We start from the raw sequence: 24,583 nt of genomic DNA, 5'->3' as shown, positions 1-24,583 counted from the left end.
TCTTGGAATTTTCTGCAGTCATGGCCAAAAGGAAAGAGGTGGCTGCCTAGGCGTAGCTCCGATAGTGTTGCACAGATGATGAGCATCCTTTGGGCCAGTTTCGATATGAAGACAGATACATGGGCTGACGTGTCTTGGTGTTGCAAACAGTTGACTCGCGATCCTTCCATTGGCGTACGATCGACTTTGACCATCGAGGTCTCGAACCATGACGTCGCCGCCAAAACACGATGAGCGAGCACGAGGCTTCACGGCGGCTCTTGGCTGTGTGTTTTGCTGGAGTCCCAGGTATCAGGTTAGTTGCCTTTTGCTCGGCACTGGGCTCACGAGAGGTGAGATGTCAGACATGCATCAAGGGCTGACCAGTCCTGTGGAGTGCCGCAGCCAGCTCAAGCGTTCCTGACGCCCTTGTTGGGATCGTCGATGCAGTCCGTGTTCAGATCCAGGGCGATGCGAGATCTCCAACTTCTAACCCTTTCGAAGCACCGAGTCGAAGAAGGCTAGAAGAGACAGTCGGACATTGCCCCAATCAATTGCACCCTGTTTCCACGCTCCACACTCCATATGCATGCTGTCGCCTCTTTTGGGGACTGCTACAGACCACGATCGTCATTCTCGAAACCCATGCAGGCTTCTGATTAGCCTAGCGCGACGCTTAGAACGCCTAAGCGTCCTAAACTGGCCCGCGGCGGCGTTGAAGCTCAAGCAGGCGACATTTGCGCTTCTGGATCCTGGTAGTCCAGTAGGGTATGCCCGCAGACTGACACGGTCGTGCGTGCGGGCTGGCTCTTGCACTGAACAGACAACGGTCGACCGGCCTTTCTTATGTCCACTCAGCCGAGATCGATATACACCGGAGCCGCGCCGTCATCTGCGAATTCTGAGGACCGCCGCCGCTTGAGCACTCCCGAATATCACGAGGCCTTGAATCCACCACCAGCGCGCTCGCAACCCCCCACGCCCACCGAGCCGCGATCCAGCGCACTGCTCCCGCCAAGTGAGCGCCCATGGTCGTTGAAGAACCCGCTTGACATTCGCGCATCGACCCCGCGTCTCTCTGCGCTTGCGCCCTCGTTTGGTGGTGGTGAGGCATTCAAGGCACCGCAACCCGTTACGCCGCCCGCAGTCGCTGGCTCTAAGAGATCAGCCCCGCGCACACGTAAAGACACACCCGCAAGCGAACCTCTGCACAAGCGCCGACGAGTACAGACACGCGCACGCCACTCGCTCGACAATTTCGCCTGCGCCAGCAGCCGGCCACTCTACTACGACGGACAACCAGTCTCACCGCTGTTCTTCTCGTCCAAGCGCGCGCGCCCACACCTGCCCGCGCGGTTCTCCAGCTCCGAGGCTGCTGCGAGGATGCTGAGCAAGACACGCGGCGAGGATGGCGGCATCAAAACAGTAACATTGGCTCGGGGGACATTCAGCGGTCTTAGCCCGCCTGGTACGACGAGTGTCACGAGCGGGCGAAGCTCTGAACGCTCGAGTCTCCCTCGCACATCCTCACCAGATGCGCGCGACCGGGGGGATCCTCTGAAGCTTCTGGGCTCTGTTGGCGTGGTCGAACTGCTTGAACACGACACAAGACCCACCTTCATCGTGGACATTGGCGACCACACTAACTATACGCCGGACTCGTCTTCCTTGCACATCCTCTTCGCCAACAACGCCTTGCGCTCGGATTCGTCGATATGGGAGACGGTTGCTGGGAAGCCGCCTGAACAGCCTACGGACGAGGCAGCTTCACACCCAACCGCTCAATTTCGTGCCTGGTTATTATCCACTGCCACACCAGGTGACAATCCGGATACAAACCCTTCTCCTGTCGAGCATGGTGGCACGGTGTGGTCGTGTTACACACTGAGGAGGCGTTTACGAGTTGTTTCTGGAGCAACGCCACCTCTACCTATTGCTCAAGTACCATCCACGAGCCGCTCATTGGAATTCGCAATACCTTCGGCATCGTCGGTAGGGTATCCTTCAGGGCACACGCTGGACACTGCGAATCAGGCTGGGGAGCAACAGGATTACTTCGGTGTTCCAGCAATCCAAGGGAGCGAGGAGCCAAATCCGCTGAATGCCATGGCGCATAACCACATGAGCAACGTAGCGATCAGCGCATCCAGTCATTCTAGTGGGTCAAAATCACACCTTGACCATCCAAGTCTACTTTCAATTGAGGATCCGTCCTTCACAAACGAGTGCGTTCTCAGGGCTCACAGTGCAGGCGACGTTGACTCTTTCCATAGAGAACCAAAAGCAGCCGAGGATCACGACATGGGCTTCTTCGACTGGACGAGGCTTTCATTAGCGACCTGCTTACCGAGACACATACAATTCGCTCGCTCTATAGATTGGGCCTCGACACCACTGGGACCCATCGAGTACTGGTCGAACGATCTTCGAGCCATGTGTAATCTTATTATGTGAGTTGCCAGTTGCAGAAAGATGAGTGTTTGCTAGCATGGCGCTAACAAGGTTGCAGGGCAAGCCCTCATCCAGCTGCTATGTACTGGGGAGATGAACTAGTCGCTATATATAACGAGGCATATATTGGTGAGCATTGGCCTGTGCAGGGAAGCTAACATTCCGCTAACAATTGTAGGATTGGCTGGCCAGAAACATCCTACACTAATGGGTCAAAGTTACAAAGTCGCTTGGGCCGAGATCTGGGACGAAGTCAAAGACGTTTTTACTAATGCTCGCATCACGGGTCAAGCCACGATGAAGGACGATGATTGTCTGTTCATGAAACGGAGTGGTTTCTTGGAGGAGACGTACTTCTCATGGTCAATCATTCCCATGGTTGGAGAAGACGGTACCGTGATGGGGTTGTACAATCCAGCGTTCGAGAAGACAAGGCGAAAGATTGCCGAACGGCGAATGCTTACTCTTCGCGAAGTCGGTGAACGAACTGCGATGGCAAGAGACGTCAAAGGTTTCTGGGATCAGGTTCTTATTGCACTGACCGAGAACGAGTTTGACACACCCTTCGTCATGTTATACTCAGTCTCCGACGAGAACGACAGCGATTCTTCTTCCCTTCACTCTAGCAGTATGATGGGCGTCAAGCACTGTTACCTCGAAGGATCTTTAGGAGTGCCAAGTGGCCATCAAGCTGCTCCGGAACAGATCGATTTAAAAGAAGGCCACGAAGGCTTTGGACCTGTCTTCCGCGACGTCATGAAGACTAATAAACCTGCTGTCATCAGCATTGGATCGGTCGACCTCCCTGCGTCTATGATGGACGGCCTTGAATGGCGAGGTTTTGGTGACGCCTGTCGGGACGTAGTGGTATGCCCTGTTCATCCCACTACAGGAGAAACATTCCTGGGCTTTCTGGTGATGGGTGTCAATCCGCGCAGGCCTTACGACGATGATTACAGTCTCTTTGTTCAGCTCTTGAGCCGGCAGCTCGCGACATCCCTCGCATCGGTTGTGTTGTTTGAGGAGGAGATTCGAAGAGGCCGGAAAGCTGCGAAGTTGGCAGCCGAGGATCGATTCAACCTGTCCACACAGCTTGCAGCTCGTACACAAGAAGCTCGAGAGAACGAATTGAGATTCACCAGGATGGCAGAGTACTCGCCTGCAGGCTTATTCATTGCCGATCACGCTGGACGCATCACCTACTGTAACGATACATGGTTCGAGATATCCCGGGTACCAAAGGAACGGAACAAGACGGATAGATGGATCGAGTACGTCAAAGATGAGGATCAGAAGCTTATTCGGGACCATTGGAAACGCCTTGTCGAAAATACCGCTCCGATCAATGTCGAGTTTAGATTCAAAGCTCCGTGGGAAGATCGTAGTTCAAAAGCGACAAGCGACACATGGGTGCTTTTCAGTGCTTTCCCAGAAAAGGATGAGAGTGGTCAGCTCAAGAGCGTTTTTGGAAGCATTACCAATATCAGTCCTCAGAAGTGGGCTGAAGGGTTCCAGAAGCGAAAGATGGAAGAGGCCGTCGAGCTCAAACGGCAGCAAGAAAACTTCATGGACATTACGAGTCACGAAATGCGAAATCCGCTCAGCGCCATCCTGCAATGTGCTGACGAAATCTCAACAATTCTTGGCGAGTTCCGGCAATCTGGTCTGCGAACTATCGAACCTGGGATCGTTACCAACTCGATCGATGCTGCTCAAACCATTGCTCTTTGCGCACAGCATCAGAAGAGAATCGTTGATGATGTTCTGACGTTATCGAAACTCGATAGTGCGATGTTAATGGTTACTCCGGTCGATGCACAGCCGTTGCAAGTCATTCAGCGGGCCTTGAAAATGTTTGAGGGTGAAGTCCAAACAGCTGGCATTCAGATGGAGTTTGTGCTTGGCAACTCTTTCAAGATGTTGAACATTGACTGGGTCAGAATTGATCCGTCCCGAGTACTGCAGGTCCTCATCAACTTGACCACCAACGCGATCAAGTTCACTTCTACTGAAGAGACTCGCACCATCACCGTCGTGCTCTCAGCGTCTACGACTCGGCCATCGGCCAGTAGGTCACCCGTCGTGAGCTATTTCCCTATGAAGTCGAAAGGCATAGACCAGACCCTTGGTCCAGACTGGGGCGACGGGGAAGAAGTCTTTCTCGAGTTCCTTGTTCAGGACACAGGGAGAGGTCTCAGTGCAGAGGAACTCAAACTCCTTTTCCAGCGCTTCTCTCAGGCGAGCCCACGCACACATGTCCAGTATGGTGGATCTGGGCTTGGTCTGTTCATCTCTCGCGAGCTGACCGAACTACAAGGTGGCGAGATTGGTGTCTCTTCAGAAGCTGGTAAAGGCAGCACGTTTGCCTTTTACGTCAAGGGCCGTAGAAGCTCGGAGCCCAACAAACCTATCGACAGTGTTCCCGCCGCTGTGACATTATCTCGAAAGGTGTCAAATGCGAGAGACAGAGGGCGTCCAGAAGTACCCAAGATCAAGGATTTCGCTGCTCAAGCACCAGTCACTCCAACAATGGAGAGACCAAAAAGTCCTTACGCACACCTTCGCGTTCTGATTGTTGAAGACAACCTTGGTAAGTCGTTATGCTCCACTTCCATTTGCTGATTCATTTTTCTAATGCCTCACAGTGAATCAAAAAGTTCTACAGCGCCAACTTCAGAATCGCGGCATAGCAACGACCGTCGCTAATCACGGTGGAGAGGCCATAACGATTTTGTCCTCTTCATCCTACCATGCCTCCTCCGGCCCTGACGCGCCGGACCTTGGCGTTGTACTCATGGATAAAGAAATGCCAGTGATGGATGGGTTAGCATGCACCACCAAGATTCGGGAGATGGAGCGCAAAGGCGAGCTAAGACGACATGTGCCGATCATTGCGGTCACCGCGAATGCACGAAGCGAACAGATTGCGACTCTGCTCGCAGTAGGCATGGATGATGTGGTCTCCAAACCGTTTAGAATCGGTGAGCTGGTTCCCAAGATCGAGGAACTGAACGCGAAGTACTGTAGCGAGAAGAGTGGGAGGGAGGCGTTGCAGGAGAAGGCACTGCAGGCGACTGACAGCGGAGTGAGCTTCGATGAACCGAAGAAGCTCAGCACGTAGACGTCGAGAACGAAGCGGAGAGGTTTGCATTTGCACTGGGGTTTATCGAACAACAATTGCTTTGCATGGCGTCATCTTGGGTCATGATGGGCGTTATGTTTGCCTTTCGGTCACGAGCATCAAGACGAATGAACTCGTAAAGAGGAATATGGGTATCGGTGCGGCTTTGGTTTGTGTTGGGACAATACCCTGTAGACTTGCTACATCTTTGAGCGGACGGCGCGAACTACCAATCATGGGATTTAATGTCTTTCAGTACCTTTGTTAGCCTAGGCGCAAATGTCAGATGGGTTTGCGGTGATCTTTTTGGTGTTTTATTGCTACAGGATCCACATATGCGGTTACTGGTGTGGAAATAGTCAGTTAAAAGCCAAAGTTTACTCGATCACCGCTTCAGCTGATGTTGTGAAGCAGTTCGCCGACCTGATGCAATGGTTCTCCTCTACTGTATTTGGCCAGCCAGTGACACTTGTTTGTAAATATTGGAAGCGCACTGTCGAGGGACTGCACGAACGACACGTAATGAGAAAATGAGGCAGTGATAATACAAGATCGAGCCCTCTTCCATTTCCCACAGAAATTGCTAGGCGTCAGTGATGCCATCGTTTGATCCGTCCTGTAAGTCGAGTGTTAGAATCAGGGTGCATGTGAACACTGCGCAAGGTGAACGGTGATTGGATCTATGGAGTGCACTCATGCCTACTTACTGCTGTGCGCCAGCAGTGAACTGCGGATCACATGAGTATATAGCACCGAACTCTCTGCTGGGTGCGTTGGACGAAAAAAGAAGGCTTGGGAGCTGCGACTCCTTCACGAGTTTTTCGCGCGGAGCTGTTCCTTTCCACTGTAGTATATGGGCAGCCTTTATCGCCATCAGCTTTCATGGTGCTTCCATCTCCTTCGAGGCTGTTTTTTAAGAGAGGCATCGTTTAATTCCTCGCAGCCTGTCACATAAAGTCGAGCAGAAATGCAGTCGAGCGAATGACTTGGCAAAACGGAATCGTGCAAGAAAGCTCGTTTCTGCTAGGGTGTGTACGCCTAAATGCAGTGATTCAGTCGTAGTTCTGCGAGCTATTGGCTGTGACACGGATGGGTTGGATCCTACAAAAGTGCCGATTGGACCTATCTAGACGCAACGGTGAACGATTTAGTGTACAGTTTTCCCATTATGAGGTCACGTGATTATCAATTTCATAGACACGTCCCATGCGATCTTTGTCGCAGTCATATTTACAATAGATCATCAGAATACTCATAGTTCAACGTTTCACAATGATGTTATTTATTGTACGAGCGCTGTTGGGGTATACATTCATAAGTGTCGTTCAAAACGTGCTGCGCAGGGTAACGGTGAAGGCTCCCTCACATCTGAAGTTCAGATCATTAATGAGAGCAAGACTCTACAAGGTATATCGGAAACCCTTCTGATCACCCTCGTTGTACTCAAGCTCAACTTCGCCCCTGTCTGCGCTCTTATTTTGCGCCATGGAAAGAATGGTGACCACAACAACTAGTACGATGCTAAGGCAACTTGTTGCAATACAAGCATAGATTCCTGGGCGGTAGTTCGGGGCATCTTGTGTTCTAAGGGAATGAGTTAGAAATACGCTCTGACATGAAATACGTCTCTGACATGGTGGAGAGATCAAACTTACCTGAAAACAAGGCCTCCGGCAATGCCACCGACTCCACCCATGCCAACAAGCGTTGCCGAGCAGAAAGCACGCTTCCACTGTCCACGAATGTTGTTCGCCTGGTACGACATTGTTGCTGGAACGTTGCTGTTGGCGCCCGCGGTCGTCAAGAAGACACCAAAGTATCTGACGGCTGGAGACTTCGCGAAGCCCATAATAGGCAGACCAACCAAGCAGAGAATCATGTTGAAAATGATAATCGGCCCACGAATCTTCTTCTTGTCACCGAGCCATCCACATCCGTACATGATAATAGCAGCGAACGCGTACGGGGGCGCGACAAGGCATTGCGCAGCGCCGGTACTGAAGCCCATGTTGCGCTGTAGGATGATTGGAAGGAAATAGGCAAGGGCATATGATACAGTAGTGGTGTTGAAAAAGATCTAGACAAGGTCAGTACACTATATCATCCAAGCTTATTATGACTTACCATGGCGTAACACCAGACCTTGAAATCCGCACCACCCTTGAAGAATTTCTTTGTGTTCCATGGCTCAGGCTTAGCGTCACCGCGATCCTTATCGACACGAGCGATGATGAACTTGGCTTCGCGCTCGGTCAAGAACTTCCAGGATGTGTGCGCCTTGTCAGGGAAATCGACCAGCAGCCAATAGGCAACGATACCGAGGAAAACTGTCAGGGCACCTTCGATGATGAAGATCCTGAGAACTGTCAGTACTGTGATAGGAAAAACAAGGCTGATAATGGAACTTACCAGCGCCAACCTGTTAGACCTTCCCTTCCGTTCAATTGCATCAGGCCGTAAGCAAGGATACCAGCACAAGCCGACGCCAAACTTCCGAGAATGTAGAAGACGCTGTATCGCTTTCCGATGTCATAACGTGTGTACCAGGTTGACATCAGGTAAACGCAGGAAGGAAAGAATCCGGCTTCTAAGATACCGAGCACGATTCTCAGCGCGGCCAGGGATTCCCAATTTTTGACGAAACCCATTCCAATCATTACTGCGCCCCAAAGGGTCACAATAGTGGATAGATGCACACGGGGTCCAAGGTAGCGGATGATGACAGTCGAGGGTGGTTGAAAGACAATGTATGTGGTAAAGAAGACGAGGGTTACGACCGAGTAACGCGAAACAGTGCCCATCAAAACGCCCAATTTCAACTCGACGGTCATTCTAAAAGCATTGGTCAGTCCTGTCGGTCCGCGAAGCTTCTAATTTGTTGACATACCCTGCGATGGCAGCAGCTGACAAATTCGTACGATCCATCAGCGAAATGCAGTAAAGCACTCCTACTGTGATAACAAGGCGACGATCGACACGGTGGATGATCTTCCTCTGCTCCTCGGGCGTAAACTCAGACTCGAAGTCATCGTGCGTAGAGCTGTTGATGTCCTCATTGTGAGCCACAATTTCCTTCTCGTGGTCGGCGTTGTAATATTCGCTAGCAGCCGTCGCGTTGTGAGCCATCTCTGCGGTGTCAGCAAGAATGCTTGGGAAAGGCGAGCAGGAGCTTGAGTCGCAGCAGTCGACGATCGCACGCTGCCATTATTATATGTTCAGCTCGCCCCTGTGTGACCCGCATTACACGCTGCCAAGCAGCCTGTGGATCATCTCTCGAAGTCAGAATGTGGAAAGATACCGAGGCCTCGGCGATTGTACCCATTGCAGAAGTGGGATCTCACCCCTATCCCAGCGGCGGCTCCAGGATTGTGGAGAGCTCCAACGCAAAAGAGGCGCCATGGGCACTCAGTGACGGTCGCGTCTGGGGTCTGGCTTGGCGCGTGGAGACCCCGCATATGAGAGGACGCCCTTTCGCTAGGGGACCCACTTTCGGACCAATCGAGACGCGAAGTCGCGGCCACAGGCTTTCCGCTTGTTGTTCGGCGGTTCTAAATCTTTGCAACTCTTGACTGATGTCAAGGCGATGCTGCGCGCGTGGGAAGGCTTGCGGCTAAAACTTAGCCCAGCCAACGCGTGTTTCTTTGTTCAACGTCGATCAACGTCGAACGTCGTGCCCCTTCGGCTGTCAATGATCTGCGTGTCCCGTGTTCCAACGCTCGCACGCGGGGTAAATCCATTCACTCCACAATTTCCGCCTGGACTGGCAGAACTGGCCAAACTGGGACACTCCTCCGGTGGTGGGCATGAGCGGCGGTGTCTGATGCAACTGCACCAAGCCGCACCACGCCGGAAGATGCACTTAGCATCTGGTATCCGGCTTGGCACTTAATAGTCGCCCTCGCACCTCAAGCTGTACCAAGTGCTTGTCACTGAAGAAGCATCTACGACGCGCCATCAGTCACCCTATCCTGAAGCACTAGTCAGGGCTCCAATGCGTAGCAGATGCACGAGCACAGCTCTTCACAAGCATATGATCGAATGATTGGAGTTTGAAGTTGTACAGGATGCTGTACTTCATAGGGTAAGGGGCTTTCCAAGTTTCGCGTACTAGCGGCTCGTTTGTGACTCGTCATGGCTCAACATGCGCTTTCGGGTGACTGCCTCCGCGCTTACGAGCGTCCGCGGCCTTTCACCGAGCCTCCAAGCTTTTGGGCTGACGCAGCGGTGTCATCAATGGAAGATCAGCAGGTCCCACGAGCCGGGAAACTGCTTTGTGTTCTCCTCTACTGCAAACATGGACGCCTTGGATATCCGTGCGACCTTCCAAGGTTGGCACCTGCCTCCCGTCGGCCTATGTGTGGGATATGTTCACTTTCACACAGATTGGCTCATTTGAGGGTGACGGGGGATTTTTCGAGGTCGCTGGTCAAGCAATATGTGTGGCTGTACGGAAGATAACATGAGTGCACGCACGTATTGTTATTGGCCAACAGTGGCCCCTCATTGTGAACAGCCAGATGTAAAAAGTGCTCGCGGCTCCCTGATCACATCCATCGCGGCCCTGCATCTTGACACGATCAGTTGACTACATCCCTGACTACTATCACAGATCTAGATCTAGGCACAGCTGTTCGACGCACACAGATCATCATGCCACATGGTCATCCCGAATTGGACGTCTAATATTGATCTGCCCATTTATCGTACCCAGTTGCTTGGTCCTGTCTGGGGTTTTCCCCAGTCGCTATGTCCCCCAGATTCGACACTGCCAATCATGCTCGATTCTCATTTCAGAGACCGAGGCTCCGGTTCAGGCCTTCTGTCCCGCGACGCCATCAAATACGCCTCTTCATGCACGTCAACTTCACTCCAATCCACGACCAAGACTGCCAATCAAGGCGTCTATTTCGACCGAGGCTACTTTCTTGCTGGAAACAAGCTATCCGAGGGTTCCCGTAGCCTAAAGGTAATTCAGACCAACCACCAACGATAGCATGTTGGTACAGAAATGAAGTAGCAAAACGACTCCAATGGCTGCAACATCCTCTGGAGGTAGACCGAGGCTCTCTCACTGTTGCCAAGTGGTTAAGCGATGTTGGACAAGGGTATGCAGATGCTTTCCAGCCACCATAGCTGATGGACTGCACGAAATCGACAAATCGAGATGTGGTGCAAACCGACGCGAAACGAAGAGGACAATCGTCCACGTCTTCGTGTCAGAGTCCGCAACCAGACATTGCACTCTTGGTGAGCCCAACCTCACTCTCTCCATATACATGCCTTCTGTCAAATCCTATATTGAGCTATCCAATTAGGCATCAGTCTTTCGTATATCTCAGCTTTCCATTCTGGTTAAAGTGAACACTTGAGCACACTTACTGGATCCTCTCAGCGACCGTTCCGCTTTCGTTGCGACGGAAAATCCGGAAGTGTGATGGTCCATAAGCTAATCCAACAAAACGAGACGTAGACGACTCGACTTCACTTAGCTGCTCTTTCTCGCGACCTTCGATAAGGACAGACCAGACTGCTCTGAGCCAAACAAATACGCACGTGCGCGACCGTAGACGAACACAATGATTCCCCCAGATCTGTCCTTTGACGAACACAACAGAAACTGTGAATAAGAAGAGATGACATTGCGTCTGAAAGACAGTGCGAATATCTCGATGTAACGTCTTCGACGGATCGCAACTCTGCATTCCGACCTTCGAAGCACGGCTCGGTCCGGCAACCACGACCCTTCGAACTCGTCTTCGAACAACACACGAGAACCAACTGCACTTTCGAACACTTCTGGATTTTGCGGCTTCAGAATTGTTATTCACGAGAACTACTCTGAGCCGGCGCCACGATAGAACTGCTTAGCACAACGGCCACGATGACGGCAAGACCAGCAGCCACCGATCTAAAGCACGAGACCATGACACTGCCATCAGGTTCAGTCTCACACATATGGCAAACAAACACAACGCCTGCTCGTGCGGTAGTAGTACTCCAGCACGGCTTCAGCGAATATGCCGAACGCTATGTCGACGCACACCACAGCCTTATCCGAGAGCTCAACGCTGCAAACTACACTGTGTACGCCCTCGATCTATGGGGCCATGGACGCTCACCTGGTACACGCGGAGTGACGCATCTCGGCAAAGCCGTGGAGGACCACGTTCACCTACGGCGCCTCGCCAGCAAGCACGGAGCACCGATCATTCTGTTCGGACACTCGCTAGGCGGCCTCGTCACCGCAGGGAGTGCAACTGCAGACTCTGAAAACATCAAAGGAGTTATTCTGACAGGACCTGCGCTGCCTGACCAATTTCCGGGTCTGGCGAGGGCTGCGATTGGACTCCTGGCTAGGGCTATGCCGACGGTTTCTGTCCCACTGCCGTCTGCTGGGCTTGATGGCTTGACTAGAGATCAGGAGGAGGTAAAGAGATTCACCAGTGATCCGCTTGTACCGCAGCGACAGATTCCATTTCTCATAGCTGCCACTGCGTTGGATACAATGCAGAAGGTTAACGATGGGTTGAAGACGTGGAGCTTGCCGACCCTTGTTATTCATGGGACGGCTGACACGTATGTACTGTGGAAAGGGAGTGAAAAGTTTGTACAAGGAATTGCTTCAGAGGACAAGACCTTGAGCAGGTACGACGACGGGAGACACGAGTTGTTGCATGACCCGCCGTGTGCCGATGAAGTCTTTAGGGAGATCTTGGGCTGGATCGATACACATATATGAATCAACATACAAACATATCGTTCTATCTGCATGTGACTCACGAGTAGCATACATAGTGATTTTCTCTTACCCACGTTCAGCCCGGATTCCTTCGGATGCACCGGCTCGGGTCTCATGTAGGATGCAGGAGCCGGTCTAAGCATGATATGGACGACAACACGGACATAAATGCCTAGATACCTAACTCCACACTGCCAAGGACATCTAGACCACACACAGATATAAGGTCGATTAGCATGCTACTTGGCCAACTGACAGGATCAACACGGCATGAGCACCGAGACAATTGGCTTGAGCGCAACACCAGGTACCCTTAGTGCAATTACAGATCTAGTAAGCTGCCCTGAGAAACCTCTAGGCTACTTTGCCACGCACGGCCCCGGCACACACGTACGTCTTGGAATCAGATCTTCCTCGTCACCAGTGAAGGTAGCGTAATTCAGACAATTACCCGTCTCAGCAGGCAAACGCCACTTCCGGTCGTCCTGTATGACCAACCATAAGAGATGGAATATGCCCATGCGAGTTGTGATCGTGTTTTTCCCGTAATCGAATGCGTCCGCGATTTTCATGGGCACGGAGTAATGCAACCATGGTTCGTAAAGTACGGTCTTGGGTTGGAGATTGTTGTTCCTGTCGTTGACTTTCACAGCCTTGATATCCATGCGGAGAAACATGATTTCGTCGGTGCTGACTAGGAAAGAGTAACGATGGTCGTTCATGAGCATCCATTGGACGATGTCACCTGCACGTAATCAGCACAGTGTTCATTGGTAGGCAACGGTCCCTTACCGAGAACGCAACGAAGACTTCCCCATTTCGCGGTCTTTCGCAATTCGTAAGCCTCGGACAGAGCTCCAGGGCGTCCTGCGAGAAATTCAACGTGCCCGATGAGACGTGTCTCACGTCGCTCGCCGAAGTTGTTGAACCTGAAAACATAGCGTGGTGCCCATACACAGTCTTCGGTAGCGATATCTTCTTCTTCTGCATTAGCCATGAGGCACCCTCTCGTCCTGGTTAGTCTTTTGAGACTTTCGGTGATCAGTAGTCTGTCCATTACACTTAAAGCGGAAAGTAATACGTCGTCTTCGAAGTCACTCTCAAACAGCTCGGCATCATCGCGCACAACAGTAATCTTCTTGTTGAAGAAGTGACCAGACCACCGAGTCCCTTGTACTTCCTTGAAAATATCAGTGTAAGACTGATTCAACCAATTGTCCAGGACGGCATCTTTGAAACCCTCCCATGGCCTCATGAAGCCAGTGTACCACATTTTCTCATCATAAGGCGAGATGAACGCAGGGATAGACTGTGTATCGCTAGTCAGGAAGGAGTAGTCTAGCGAGACTGGATCGAATATGATGGATCTGAGGCTTCCTGGAAGGTCTTTGCCGTTCCTGCGTGTGATATTCACGAGTGCCTGACGGAGCAGAGGCGGCTCATCATGTGTCTCTCGAAACCGTTTAGCGGGACTCGGTGTGCTTCGAGGCCTGATGCTTTCGATTGCGGGAGTCGAAGGGTCAACATTCTCGTCTGGGTCAACATCCTCGCCGAACTGCGAGATGGCGTCGAGCAGATCCCATTCAGCCTCGTGTAGCGCCTGGATGGCAACACTGACAGGTTCCTTTGTAGCTGAAATGAAATCCGAGACTGCGTTGCGTTGCTCCGCACTTAGGCTAGCCACATAAGTCGCGATCTTTGGGCTGCCACTGGGAGGAGGGCTTGGAATGTGGGTTGCAATATTTGCGGTATCGCTGGAGAGGGACTCGATTTCAATTGGTATGTCTCGAGTCGATCCTGGTTCAAATGCTCGTCTGTTACCTTGACTCTTCTGAGAGCCATCTTGTGTCGCCATGATATGTTACAGATATAACGATGGTTGCAAGTGAATAACGACAGAAAATGTGCTGGTAGTAAGTAGTGAGCGCTTGTTTGTGAGAAGAGTGCAAACCTTCAGTAAGTACGTAACTATTGCATGCTCTAGATGTCCGCGTGGGAAAGTACATTCATCTCTTATCACAAGCTGGAGTAAGAGCACCCCAGCCCAAACTGCTGGAGGGAGGGGTATTGATCGCCGCTATGGCGTTCACACAGGAAATCATTCATGCCAGCCAGTGTAGTGTGCGAAGTCATTCTTGATGGAGATGAAGAGAATGATGAAGATGATGGAGACGTTGACAGATGGAAGCATGATGACTAAGCACACCACGTGAGCAGGCGATCGTGATTGGCTCGCGCAAAACACTTTCCAAAGTCGCGAAGAACGACCTGTCCATCAACCATCAAAAGCCGACATGTTGCAATCAAGAGTGGGGAGAACCTTCAGATCGCGCTGCTCTACAGCGACACAGTTCGCGAGCTGGAACAGGAGCTCCACCACTGCAGGGAGCCGCCGCGTGTACTTTAGGCCCACGACACGCGCCGCGAGCTTGCAAACACGTGCCCATCATGGCCAACCAACATTTTCGAAACGAACTTCTCTGAACACCCCACGGGCACAAGCAAATCGTCGGAATGGGCCAGCTCCGATTTTATTACAGTCAGCTTTCCCCAAGAAGACCTTTGTTTTCGTCGTCATTCTCGCCGGGCTCATATATTACCTGGGTGAGGAGATAGATCTGGGCTGGACCGACGATGTTATGAACAGCTTCGCGGTCGACGATGCAGGTGTCACTCCGCTCCAATTTTTCGCGAATAAAGAAGAGCTGGATCACTTTGTGGCTCATCACGTCCCGGACACAACCGGGGCACTCAAGGACCCGCAGATTGCCCAATTCTTCAGCGAGAACTTTGACAAACTGGCTGGCGGGTGGAAGATGAGTGAGAAAGACGCAGCCGAAGAGGACATGCCGGTCACACATGGTTGCCGCTTCAAGAGCAACGAGCCCTGCGAAGACTACTACGCCTTGGGCACGTCTCCCGGCCCCGGCGCGCAGCCCTGGAACTACTGGAGCATCATGGACGGCCATGCCGGGCGCCACACAGCATTGTTTCTGCAATGGAAGCTGATCCCGTCCGTGTCCAGCGCTCTGCTCGCTCTCCCCTCACACTCGTCCGCCTTCGAAGTCGAATCCACTATCAAAAACACCTTCCTGCGCGTCGACAAGCAGATCATGGACTCCGCCCGCACAGCAGCAAACTGGTTCCCTGCCGCCAATGCTGCCGCCATCTCCGCCCTCACACCCGCCCTATCAGGCTCTTGCGCGCTCCTCGCCGCTTTCGACCCCTCCAGCTCCACCCTGCACGTTGCATGCACAGGCGACTCGCGCGCCGTGCTCGGCCGCTGGGACCCCTCGTCCCAGCGCTACACCACACTCCCCCTCTCTGAGGACCAAACCGGCTTCAACGAAAAGGAAGTAGCGCGCCTCGCCGCCGCACACCCCGACGAGCCCGACATCATCGACCCCAAGACCGGCCGCCTGATGGGCATCGCCGTGACGCGTGCCTTCGGCGATCACCGCTGGAAATGGGAAACGGACTTTGTGCGCGCCGTGCAAGCGAAGTTCTGGGGCTCTGCGCCGCGGCCCAAGGCCGTGTCGCAGCCGTACATGACGGCGGAGCCGGAGGTTACGGAGACAGAGGTTGTACGTGTGGCGAAGGGCGAGGACGGGCGCCGCAGGAGCGACTTTATGATCATGGCGTCGGATGGCTTGTGGGACCGCATTTCGTCCGAGCACGCAGTGGAGTGTGTGGAGCGCTGGATCGAGGCGCGGGATCGCGGGAATGGGGAGGTCAAAAACGATCCACAGTTGCAGGCCCAACCGTCGCAGTTTGGTAATCCGATGGCTGAGGATCCGGGGATGACGTTCGACGCTGCGACAGGCGAACAGGTCGAGTGGAAGGCGACGCCGGAGTACTTCGCGATTGAGGATGAGAATGCTGCGGTTTGTCTTGCGCGGAACGCAATGGGTGGGTCGAGGCGAGGGCTCTTTATGGGCGTGTTGAGTGTACCGCCGCCGATGGGACGGTATGCTGTGGATGACACCACGATCATGGTAGTCTTCTTCGACAAGCTGGACAAGAGCGCAGTTTCGTCTGCACCGAAGGCAACAGGAGTGAAGAAGAGTTGGTGGAAGCTGTGGTGACGAGAGAATTGTGAAGAGTTGAATATTGATGATATTGTACTATAGCGCCTTCCTGCGCATACTATTCACATGATTCGAAGAAGCACGTACGTGCTGTTCGTTGTTGTAATTCGACAGCGCCCATATTGCCCAATGAACGCCGGAACCCATATGCAAAAGACCCTGATCATCACAGCTTCCCAGGCTTACTGAACAGCTTCATCAGCGCCATCGAAGCCGTGACGTATTCGTTCGCCCGTTCAGATTCCACCTGTGAACAAGGCTGACTGTCAAGATTACTGCCTGACAGCCTTGAATCAACATAGGAGCTCGAGCCGTGCCAGGTATCTGATTCTAAGTCCATATCCTACAGATCGCGCGATTCAGCCCTTCGAAGCAAGCAACCTTGATGCCCTTCTTGTCGCGTATCCTTCAAATCTCAGAGCGCGTGTTTCCTAAAGACTCAAAAACGGCATCGTCAAGGGGAGGCTCTAGGCACACTACTGCAAGAAGTCCTTGCGCACATTGATGAAAGCACCTGGCCCGCCGTCGTCCGCGAGTTCGGTAACCAGAGCCTCGGTTTGTTGGACAAGGCGCTCAATGGCTGCTGAGCTAGATTTGCCGAGGCTTACTGTCGTAGTTATTAGCAGTCATCAAACATCAGATCAATGTGCAGGGAGTATCTACCTAGTATAGCGCTGTTCAGCTCCTCGGCCACCGGAACGCGCCCATCAATCTCCAGCAACGGTGCTAAGCTACTCTCTTTGGCGTTCTCGTATGCAATCAGGGCGAATGTATCGTTCAGCGCTTGCTTGACCTCTTTTCGCAGGTCGTTTGCAAATTCTGCGCGCAATTCCTGGCCATATGCAATCGTATTGGCCGTTAGCTGTGATAGCTTGGTTTGCTTATCTTCTAAATCGTTTTCTACATCAACATCGCCAAGACTAGGCGTAGGGTTGTTGACGCCAAACTGCTCGTCGAGCTCCATCTGGAAGTCGTACTCGTCTGTTGCCGTAGAATTTCGCTTGTTCGGAATGGACGTAGCGGAGCGTTTAGACAGGTGTGAAGATTGGCACTGTGTGTTGAGCTCATTACAGTCTCTGATCATCTCAATGAACTTTCGGCAGCGCAGCTTAAAGTAGATGTTCTCGTTGTTTTGGAGTACGGATGGGTAGTATGCCTGGGTATGTTTGAGAGCCTTATCAATATCGCCTTCAAGAATGGCTGCGCGAATTTCTGCTTTTGATCAGCGTGCATATATAGCAGCTCACGTTAGCTAGACTTACTTTGTCGGTTCAGGGCATCCAAATCCTCGACTGCCTCATGGTACGGTATCGTCGCGTCGTCTTCATTGGCAAGTGCTCGTGCTTCATCAACAATCTCTTTCGCAAAAGCTTGTGCAGTCCCGACGTAGCCGTCATGCGCCAAGTATTGGCTTATCAACCGGTGGATGAACTGTGTCTCGTCTGGAGCAGAGGCAGCACTAGCTGCAAACTTTGTCTGGTTGATCTCCTCTTGTATAGCAGCCTTTTCGTCCTGTACCATCTTGTCGATGTCGAATGCGAAGGGCTCCTGACCGAAGTTTGCTCGAAGTGTCTCACCAGGCTTCTTCATGCCAACTGTAGGGTAGTAAGATACGGTGGGACTGAAGTCACGGAAAGCGGTGCCTGGAACACTTAGTACATGGCACTTTCAAAGAGGTCGTGACTGTCCATACCGAGCATGTGTCCGTTCTTGGTGAAGAATGCTACGTTCGTGCGAAAATTAATGCCACATCCGATCACATCAAGCGTACCAAACTTAGGTCCATAGTTCTTTCCTGATGTTGTGTTGTGGAAGATCTGACCGTCGTCGCCGTGATACGCATATGAATCTGGCTCCCACCCTGGAATTCTACTCAAGGCGACTTTGGGCCCACAGAAGCCAACGCCGATCATTCTCCTGTAGAAATTGTAAGTAGCTGTTCATGTAGGTTGTAAGACTGTCGTACCCATCCTTCCCTTTCGAGACAACAGTCACTTCAAAATAATATATTCCGCATTGTCGTGGCATAGGATAGTCTGCGCGCACCGATGCCGCTTCATCATGGGTCTTCTGAGAGCCAGAGAACTTGGCCTGTCTGCCTCCATCTTCGATGTCTAGCTGCAAAAACTTATCGTTTTCGTTCCAGCTTGTCGGCCAGGGCGATACCGGCTCGTCGACAAAGACAGGTGCTCGTTCGACAACCTCATGTGTCAAGCCGCGATGTGAAGCAGCCATTTTGTGGAGATTGGCGCTGCTCGAGCTTGTCGACAAGGACCCTGCGTTTGATGATTGTGTCGACCTGAGGTCACGCTGCGCCGCAACCTTGGCCTTGTGCGCCTCCTGCAGCTTCTCGGCGTGCTTCGATCCGCGTAGGTACGATGGTACGAAGAATGGTGGTATGTCCTGCGCTCCCCCTCCCAGCCCTTGCCAATGTCCGGTTTGACTGGAATATGAGGGCAATGCTCCGCCTCTTCCCCAACTTGCAGACATGGCGTTATGGTGACCGTCGGCGTCGGTGGAGCGCGAGTGGCGGTGCTGGCCTATGGCGTGAGGTGTTGAGCTGCTGTTGATAAGATGCGAGAAAGCTCCAGAGCGGCTAGGCGCGGTATTTGAAGGGCTGCTGCCTGTATTGCCGGACAGGGCAGCTGCGTAGCTACTTCTCCGCATCGTGTCGCGATAGCGTCGTCAGGGTCCGAGCGAGACAGGCAAGCAGTTGCTCTGTCACTTTGGGCGATCGCCGGGGCGGCTATGACCGGGAACGGTGGTGGAGAGCTGTTGTGTGAACGTAAATACGATCGCTCAAGCTCCTAGGCAGGCAAGCACAACGTGTTGCGCGTGGACATGCGAGGCGTGGGGAGTGGAGAGTGGTGTCGTGGACGAGGTGCGGCGTAGGACGTTGTGGAGTGGTGCCAGACGAGGGGAAGGCCGAATCACCGGCAATGCGTGATCGCAAACGCATACATGCTCTATTCCGGAACCAACACAGTGACGAGCCCGGAAGCTGGTTATTGGAGGTGTCGCCGAGCGAGGGTTGAGGGTACTCTCGGCAGGACGGACTGCTCTATCGCGGGGAAGACGATAGCGCCGCCAGGCACACCCAGTTCAGAAGCAGCACTTCACCTAGGACGAAGGTCTATTTGCGCAACAACAGAATTAATCTTTATCTCAATATTACTACGAAAGCTCATCATTCTTCCCAATAAATGCACAATGGATGCAAGCTATGCCCAGGACGCCCGACCCGGGTTTGAGCACGTCACGCGCGGCATGAACAAGCGTGTCTCCCCTTGTGCCATATCCAAACGCCTTTGCAAAGAACCCCGTTTGGTATACCCGCAATGCGCTTTCTGAACGCCGAAAATGCTAGAAAATATGCAAAATGGTACAAGTGTCAGAAGAGAAGTAGGCAGGAGCTGCGTACTAGACAACAGGCATAGGGGCTGGTGAACTGTTGAGAGCCTCCATGATCGGTGGCTGCGGCGTCGCGGCGTCTCCATTGAGACCGCTCTTCTCACTGACGGCACTGCTCTCGTCCTTGATCTTGGTGTCGCTGGAGCCAGTCGAGTCGCTCTTGACGTCGTCTGCGAAGCCCGAGCTACGGCTGGGTGCCTTCCAAGAGGGTACACCCCAGACGACGCCAGTGAAGCTGCGAAGCTTGAACCCCTTCTTTTCCCACTTGCGAGCCTTGAATTTGCCAGTTCGGTCAAGGGCACGCAGGCCGGCATTGATGGCGCCCTGGTTTGCCTTGGGACCGAGTTTTTGGAGAGGGTTTGGTGTGGCGGAGGCAGTTTTGCTGTTAGGATCGTTGACTATGTCGGCGCTGTTGGTCGTTAGCAAAATGTTGTGATGGGACAGCGGCGGAGGCGACATACAGCTTGCGCTTCTTTGGGCCGGGCTTGCCGCGAGCTCTGGGCGTGCTAGGGCCGTCGAGGGCAGCAGCGCTGCGCTTTGTGCCTGCTTTCGGAGCGGCCCCCTTGCGCTTGCTGCCGGGCGCAGAGCCTGGCGGTGCGAGCGACGACGGCGTGCTCGCTCCGTTCATGGCGGCGGGTGTGTCGGCGGGCGTGTCGGCAACAGCTGAGTCGGCCATCTGGGGTGCAGGTGAGGCTTCTGGGGTCGAGGCGGGTTTTGATGCCGGCGACGGCTGTGGGGTGGCCTCGTGGGGGAACTGGGCAAGTGTCTTGGGCGACAGCTTGAGGACAGCAGTCAGCGTCTTTGTTGGCTTGGACGACATTTTCGCAAAGTGGCCGGCGACGTGGAGCCGCGATGCGGTGATGGCGGTGATGGCGGTGATGGGTGCAGACGGCAGTGATGGGAAGAGGGTTGGTGGCGGGCGTGGCCAGTCCTTGCAGTCAGCCTGTTCTGGGGTTGGCGGTTGGCTGGTACGCTTGCAGGTCAACCGTGGGCGTGAGTGCGCGGTGTCCTCAGGGCGAGTTATCGTCGAGCAGGGGATGCAAAGCAACGGCGACCAGAGTGCAGGCGATGGGGGAGTGGGAGCAGAAGGAAGAGGGCCGGTGGTGCTGGCCGGAGCAGCGCGGCGTCCCCCTTGGAGCTGGTGTGCATTCACGGCGCGGCATGGTCGCTAAAACAGCTTTCGTTCGAGTACCTGACCCAGGCCCGCGCACCAGCACGTAGGAGAAGGTGAGGACTGCGAGCCTGGGCCTAACCGGATGGGGAAGCAGCGCCTCGCCCACTCGAGCATCTCACGATGGCAGGCAGCATCTTCACGCATTTATTCACGGGTGCGCAGCGCTGTTTTGCACGGCGCGTCTGCGGCATGGTTGGCGTTCTGCTGGTCGAGAGGCCCGTGTCATCTCGTGGTTTCCTAGCCGCTCGTCTCCCGTGGACACATTCCTTCTTTATCGGGGGCTTCAATCTCTCAGCTAGAGTTTGCGCCGGTCTGGACGAACACCAAAGTGCACCTGCACGAATCGGCCAGCAGCACCTGCCCTGCACCGCCCTGCACTCTCCGTTTCACGGCTCTGTCCGGTTCACGGCTCTGCTCCACTGCGCGCTTTGCGATGTTGCCTGTCTTGCCGGCCCAAAACAGGCGCTGCGCCCGGTGTTTCTCTCGCGCGTGGAGAGGCTGTGGACGATGATCCAAGCCCGTCGAGCTCGGCCGTTCCTGCCTGCCCCTCTCAACGCCTCCTGCCATGGATGACGAGCCTGTGATTAGTGGCACGATGTCATGCAAAGCCGGAGCCCTTCTTGCACCCCAGGCGCTGTCTCTTGGCCGCAACCGTGCCGAAACTCGGACGTAGTGTGTCTGCATTTGTTGTTGGCTTCAGCAGCGCACCAATGTGACCGCGTCATCTCCACACACCACTTCCCTGTCGCCGCAGCCATGTCGTGAAAACTCGGACCAGCGCAAATTCCTGGCTGGTGGCGGAACATCTACGTCGTACAACCAGCCTGCAGGCACACGTCGACCAGCACACGCGCACCGCCTCCGTCAACGCGTCTCGTCAAGAAAATGAGACATCGCGCGCACGACCGCCGCCCGTAGAACGGTATCCCATCTCAATGTGTTGTGTCTATGAGCCTGAGTGACTAGTTTCGGCGTGCCCGAATGAAGACTCGCGACAAACATTCCAGGACCTATTCTCTAGAAAGAGTCCCAGCTGCGCAAGGACACCCTATCTCTAAGATGGTGTTTGCAGAATTTCCTCGCACGACGCAACGAAGATCGCCACTCCCTTGATCACTTGCAGTCGCTGCCGTAAACGAGACCTTGGTCATTGCTGACATGGCAGAACACCAGTCAAGGTGTCCGATGCACCAGACACGTTCTGTTATTCTTGATGAAGCTTTGATACATCCGCCAGTGCGCCCAAACACCCTACTCTGGTTGATGGAAACGCCGGTCGCTGCCAGAGAAGAGCAAGCAGCATATCCAACCACAGGCACAAGACGTCGATGCAGATCCATCCTACTTATCGCCAAGTTATAGGGGCTCAGATCGAAATTTGCTTCGTCGAAGAACTCTACTTCAGAGTTACACGTGCGGCGCGTTTGGTCGCTGTGAAGAAAAATTGATGCTTGGATACCGCAAGTGCTCCGAGCCACAGCCTTATTATGTTGACATTCCACCCCGGTTGCATGTAATAATTCGAACATGGAATCCTCTGCGAGCTCTGAGCCAAAAGCTTGGTAGTCGATGAATTCGATGGGAAAAGCCATCTGCCCAAAGATGATTGACGGTCGTCCCTGTTCAGGTAGAGGTTAGGAAAGAAACGTAGCGCGCAAGATCTGTACTGTGGTTACCGGAGGTTCGCTCCCAGCTATAAGCACACATGCCTGCTATATAACCTACTTTGGCCGTCCGCCAATAACCTCTAGTCCAATGTCCAAGCTGCACCTACAACACGCTAAAATTACGTCCAGCTCGACCCTAAGAAGACCGAGGAAAGAGCTAGGAACATTTTGAGCTTAACGGAAGAGCGAATCTCAGCACCAGCTCGACACTTCCGTGATAACGAGAACTGAACCGAGACTTGAAGACGACTATCCCAACAATACGCGCTCAACAAGTTGGCCGGGATGTTAGAGTCTTCTGTTGCCCGCTCACTATCGAAGCTGAAGGGGATGTTCCTGTCGTCGAGAGAGACAATCTTGCAAGGCTAGCGGTGAGTACAACGATGCGTACTTCAAGAACAGAACGACGATGATGAACGACGATGACGAACGACGATGACGACAATCATGGCGCATGTCGATACCACTGTCATGCTCTACACTAATCGAACTGGCTCCCGATAAGTATTTAAGAATTGCAGTCGACGTCAAGCAATTTAAAGTTTTAGGCGTAAACTATGAGGCAATAGCAGATGTGGAATCCCAGGAACAATAAATGTTTTGATGCCTTCCTAGGTAACGAGCGTTGTGTGTCTCTGGGTTGAGTAAGTACCAGCCGCATATCTGCCCTTATAAACCTGAGAGCGAATAGCCAACATGTATATGTTTGCGCCGTACGAGGCCAGCATCTTCGGAACAGTCATCTGTACCCCGATGACGTCATTTAACCACTTTAGATCCAGGACCGCAAAGAAAGAATATCGGAATCTAAAAGCGACAACCGAGCCCGAGGAAGACGAACCCGAGGAAGACGAGCTTCTGTTTCGGGAGATCATCAACATTGCGCGTCGGTATCGAAGAATTGGCCCGGTTTGGGAGTCTGATACGGAGGCTTTCGGCAGCACGATGGGAGCTGAGCGCGGTGGATATCTCCGACGCTCGACTCTACATTGTACCGTGTGTTGCACGAGACCGACCTTTGCGAAAACTCTGGAGAGGTTTCCAAGCTACAACTTGGGTACATTTGAAGATGATCCCGATGAAGATCCTAATAGGCGCTATTCTCCGAGGAGATCGCCTACCGTGTGCAGATCCGACTTGGTCCGTTGCATGAGACATGCGGCGCACAAGATAGCGAAGATGAAGACAACGATGAGGCCAATGGCTCGTCGGATATCTCTTTCACTCTCCTGGACATCCGGGAACACTTGACCTCTACCAGGGACACTCACCCTCGCCTTCTCCGTCACGCAGCCTCTATCCTCCGTCGACCATGACTCTGACAGGAGTGTAGATTCTGTCTGGTCTACACTTTCTGTCGTTGTTTGGATTCATGTGGTCAGCTAGGAAATCTCCAGCTACTCTCACCATGCTTCGCTTCTTTGATAAAAGATTCCATGGCTGTCTGACTGCTCAAGAATTTACCGTCTATCTGCTCAGGAAGGTACCGTTCTCGCTTCGCCCTGCTTTGAAGGCCTCTCTCATAGCGGGGCGTTGACGAATTGCTGACAGTCTACAGGTCTTCAGAACCTAGCCTACCATGTCTGATCAGAAGCACCACTGCAGCATCAATACAATCTACAAGGCTGATTTTGGACCGTTATTCCCGGTTTCACACCTCCGCCACAACCGCAGCACAAGACAGCCTTATACCGCAAGGCTACATCTGGTCTGCCTGATGCAACACCGTCTTGTAGCTATCTACCTATGATGACCCACACCACCCAACAGAAAGAGGAACTTGCAAGCGAAAGACACATGCAACCTAACTCGTGTCAAAAAACCATTTGGGTAATGTTCATCCATATGATCTCCACTTTGCGCGGCTGCATTGCGGGCCTTCGTCTATGAGAACCTCATGCAGTATAGCCGCGGCAAGTACAGCCACACCACTTGCCCCATGCGGTCACCGCA

At 53.2% G+C, this 24,583-nt stretch overlaps 8 protein-coding genes across 8 annotated transcripts; 4 read left to right on the top strand and 4 right to left on the bottom strand.

Moving 5' to 3' along the window:
- The first annotated feature begins 510 nt into the window (after positions 1-510).
- Positions 511-5,691, top strand: C7974DRAFT_114273 (uncharacterized protein). The gene is made up of 4 exons (XM_046135050.1): positions 511-2,429; positions 2,489-2,559; positions 2,609-5,020; positions 5,076-5,691. Exons 1-4 carry the CDS (start codon positions 826-828, stop codon positions 5,549-5,551), a joined length of 4,563 nt encoding a protein of 1,520 aa, XP_046001988.1. The 5' UTR covers positions 511-825; the 3' UTR covers positions 5,552-5,691.
- A 1,131-nt stretch (positions 5,692-6,822) lies between these two features.
- On the bottom strand, positions 6,823-9,109 carry C7974DRAFT_386537 (phthalate transporter-like protein). Its single transcript, XM_046141074.1, has 5 exons — positions 8,439-9,109; positions 7,961-8,383; positions 7,676-7,907; positions 7,207-7,628; positions 6,823-7,135 (listed from the first exon to the last, which is right to left on the bottom strand). Exons 1-5 carry the CDS (start codon positions 8,675-8,677, stop codon positions 6,952-6,954), a joined length of 1,500 nt encoding a protein of 499 aa, XP_046001987.1. The 5' UTR covers positions 8,678-9,109; the 3' UTR covers positions 6,823-6,951.
- Positions 9,110-11,343: 2,234 nt separating this feature from the next.
- Positions 11,344-12,296, top strand: C7974DRAFT_114209 (Alpha/Beta hydrolase protein). The gene has a single exon (XM_046135049.1). It carries the CDS (start codon positions 11,433-11,435, stop codon positions 12,288-12,290), a length of 858 nt encoding a protein of 285 aa, XP_046001986.1. The 5' UTR covers positions 11,344-11,432; the 3' UTR covers positions 12,291-12,296.
- A 353-nt stretch (positions 12,297-12,649) lies between these two features.
- Positions 12,650-13,569, bottom strand: C7974DRAFT_303875 (uncharacterized protein; the record flags this gene model as incomplete). The annotated part of the gene is made up of 2 exons (XM_046137959.1): positions 12,650-13,035; positions 13,083-13,569. Coding segments are annotated over 2 exons (873 nt in total), but the record flags the coding sequence as incomplete, so codon positions are not given.
- Positions 13,570-14,566: 997 nt separating this feature from the next.
- On the top strand, positions 14,567-16,396 carry C7974DRAFT_386532 (phosphatase 2C-like domain-containing protein). The gene has a single exon (XM_046141073.1). It carries the CDS (start codon positions 14,585-14,587, stop codon positions 16,373-16,375), a length of 1,791 nt encoding a protein of 596 aa, XP_046001984.1. The 5' UTR covers positions 14,567-14,584; the 3' UTR covers positions 16,376-16,396.
- A 218-nt stretch (positions 16,397-16,614) lies between these two features.
- Positions 16,615-19,497, bottom strand: C7974DRAFT_114047 (uncharacterized protein). Its single transcript, XM_046135046.1, has 5 exons — positions 18,345-19,497; positions 18,072-18,295; positions 17,641-18,021; positions 17,042-17,590; positions 16,615-16,985 (listed from the first exon to the last, which is right to left on the bottom strand). The coding sequence occupies exons 1-5, from the start codon at positions 19,043-19,045 to the stop codon at positions 16,855-16,857; spliced, it is 1,986 nt and encodes a 661-aa protein (XP_046001983.1). The 5' UTR covers positions 19,046-19,497; the 3' UTR covers positions 16,615-16,854.
- Position 19,498: 1 nt separating this feature from the next.
- Positions 19,499-21,107, bottom strand: C7974DRAFT_114046 (INO80 complex, subunit Ies4). The gene is made up of 2 exons (XM_046135045.1): positions 20,251-21,107; positions 19,499-20,198 (listed from the first exon to the last, which is right to left on the bottom strand). Exons 1-2 carry the CDS (start codon positions 20,607-20,609, stop codon positions 19,799-19,801), a joined length of 759 nt encoding a protein of 252 aa, XP_046001982.1. The 5' UTR covers positions 20,610-21,107; the 3' UTR covers positions 19,499-19,798.
- A 1,833-nt stretch (positions 21,108-22,940) lies between these two features.
- On the top strand, positions 22,941-24,045 carry C7974DRAFT_114053 (uncharacterized protein). Its single transcript, XM_046135047.1, has one exon. The coding sequence runs from the start codon at positions 23,327-23,329 to the stop codon at positions 23,879-23,881; it is 555 nt and encodes a 184-aa protein (XP_046001981.1). The 5' UTR covers positions 22,941-23,326; the 3' UTR covers positions 23,882-24,045.
- The last annotated feature ends 538 nt before the right edge of the window (positions 24,046-24,583 follow it).

This window comes from Boeremia exigua (genome assembly GCF_020726555.1).
Source record: "Boeremia exigua strain MPI-SDFR-AT-0100 chromosome Unknown C7974scaffold_2, whole genome shotgun sequence".
Taxonomy (NCBI): Eukaryota; Fungi; Ascomycota; class Dothideomycetes; order Pleosporales; family Didymellaceae; genus Boeremia; species Boeremia exigua.
This window is presented reverse-complemented; position numbering and strand designations above follow the sequence as displayed.

What these genes read in the sequence shown, in the direction of transcription:
- C7974DRAFT_114046 (XM_046135045.1), bottom strand. Translation starts at nt 20,609, where the DNA reads ATGTCGTCCAAGCCAACAAAGACGCTGACTGCTGTCCTCAAGCTGTCG. An exon ending in GGCCCAAAGAAGCGCAAGCT is followed by an intron (nt 20,199 to 20,250) that starts GTATGTCGCCTC and finishes AACGACCAACAG; the next exon opens with CGCCGACATAGTCAACGATC.
- C7974DRAFT_114273 (XM_046135050.1), top strand. Translation starts at nt 826, where the DNA reads ATGTCCACTCAGCCGAGATCGATATACACCGGAGCCGCGCCGTCATCT. An exon ending in GCCATGTGTAATCTTATTAT is followed by an intron (nt 2,430 to 2,488) that starts GTGAGTTGCCAG and finishes ACAAGGTTGCAG; the next exon opens with GGCAAGCCCTCATCCAGCTG. An exon ending in GATTGTTGAAGACAACCTTG is followed by an intron (nt 5,021 to 5,075) that starts GTAAGTCGTTAT and finishes AATGCCTCACAG; the next exon opens with TGAATCAAAAAGTTCTACAG.
- C7974DRAFT_114053 (XM_046135047.1), top strand. Translation starts at nt 23,327, where the DNA reads ATGTATATGTTTGCGCCGTACGAGGCCAGCATCTTCGGAACAGTCATC.
- C7974DRAFT_386537 (XM_046141074.1), bottom strand. Translation starts at nt 8,677, where the DNA reads ATGGCTCACAACGCGACGGCTGCTAGCGAATATTACAACGCCGACCAC. An exon ending in AGGTCTGGTGTTACGCCATG is followed by an intron (nt 7,629 to 7,675) that starts GTAAGTCATAAT and finishes GACCTTGTCTAG; the next exon opens with ATCTTTTTCAACACCACTAC. An exon ending in GCCGGAGGCCTTGTTTTCAG is followed by an intron (nt 7,136 to 7,206) that starts GTAAGTTTGATC and finishes TCATTCCCTTAG; the next exon opens with AACACAAGATGCCCCGAACT.
- C7974DRAFT_114209 (XM_046135049.1), top strand. Translation starts at nt 11,433, where the DNA reads ATGACGGCAAGACCAGCAGCCACCGATCTAAAGCACGAGACCATGACA.
- C7974DRAFT_114047 (XM_046135046.1), bottom strand. Translation starts at nt 19,045, where the DNA reads ATGCGGAGAAGTAGCTACGCAGCTGCCCTGTCCGGCAATACAGGCAGC. An exon ending in GGATGCCCTGAACCGACAAA is followed by an intron (nt 17,591 to 17,640) that starts GTAAGTCTAGCT and finishes GATCAAAAGCAG; the next exon opens with AAATTCGCGCAGCCATTCTT. An exon ending in GCTGAACAGCGCTATACTAG is followed by an intron (nt 16,986 to 17,041) that starts GTAGATACTCCC and finishes TAACTACGACAG; the next exon opens with TAAGCCTCGGCAAATCTAGC.
- C7974DRAFT_386532 (XM_046141073.1), top strand. Translation starts at nt 14,585, where the DNA reads ATGTTGCAATCAAGAGTGGGGAGAACCTTCAGATCGCGCTGCTCTACA.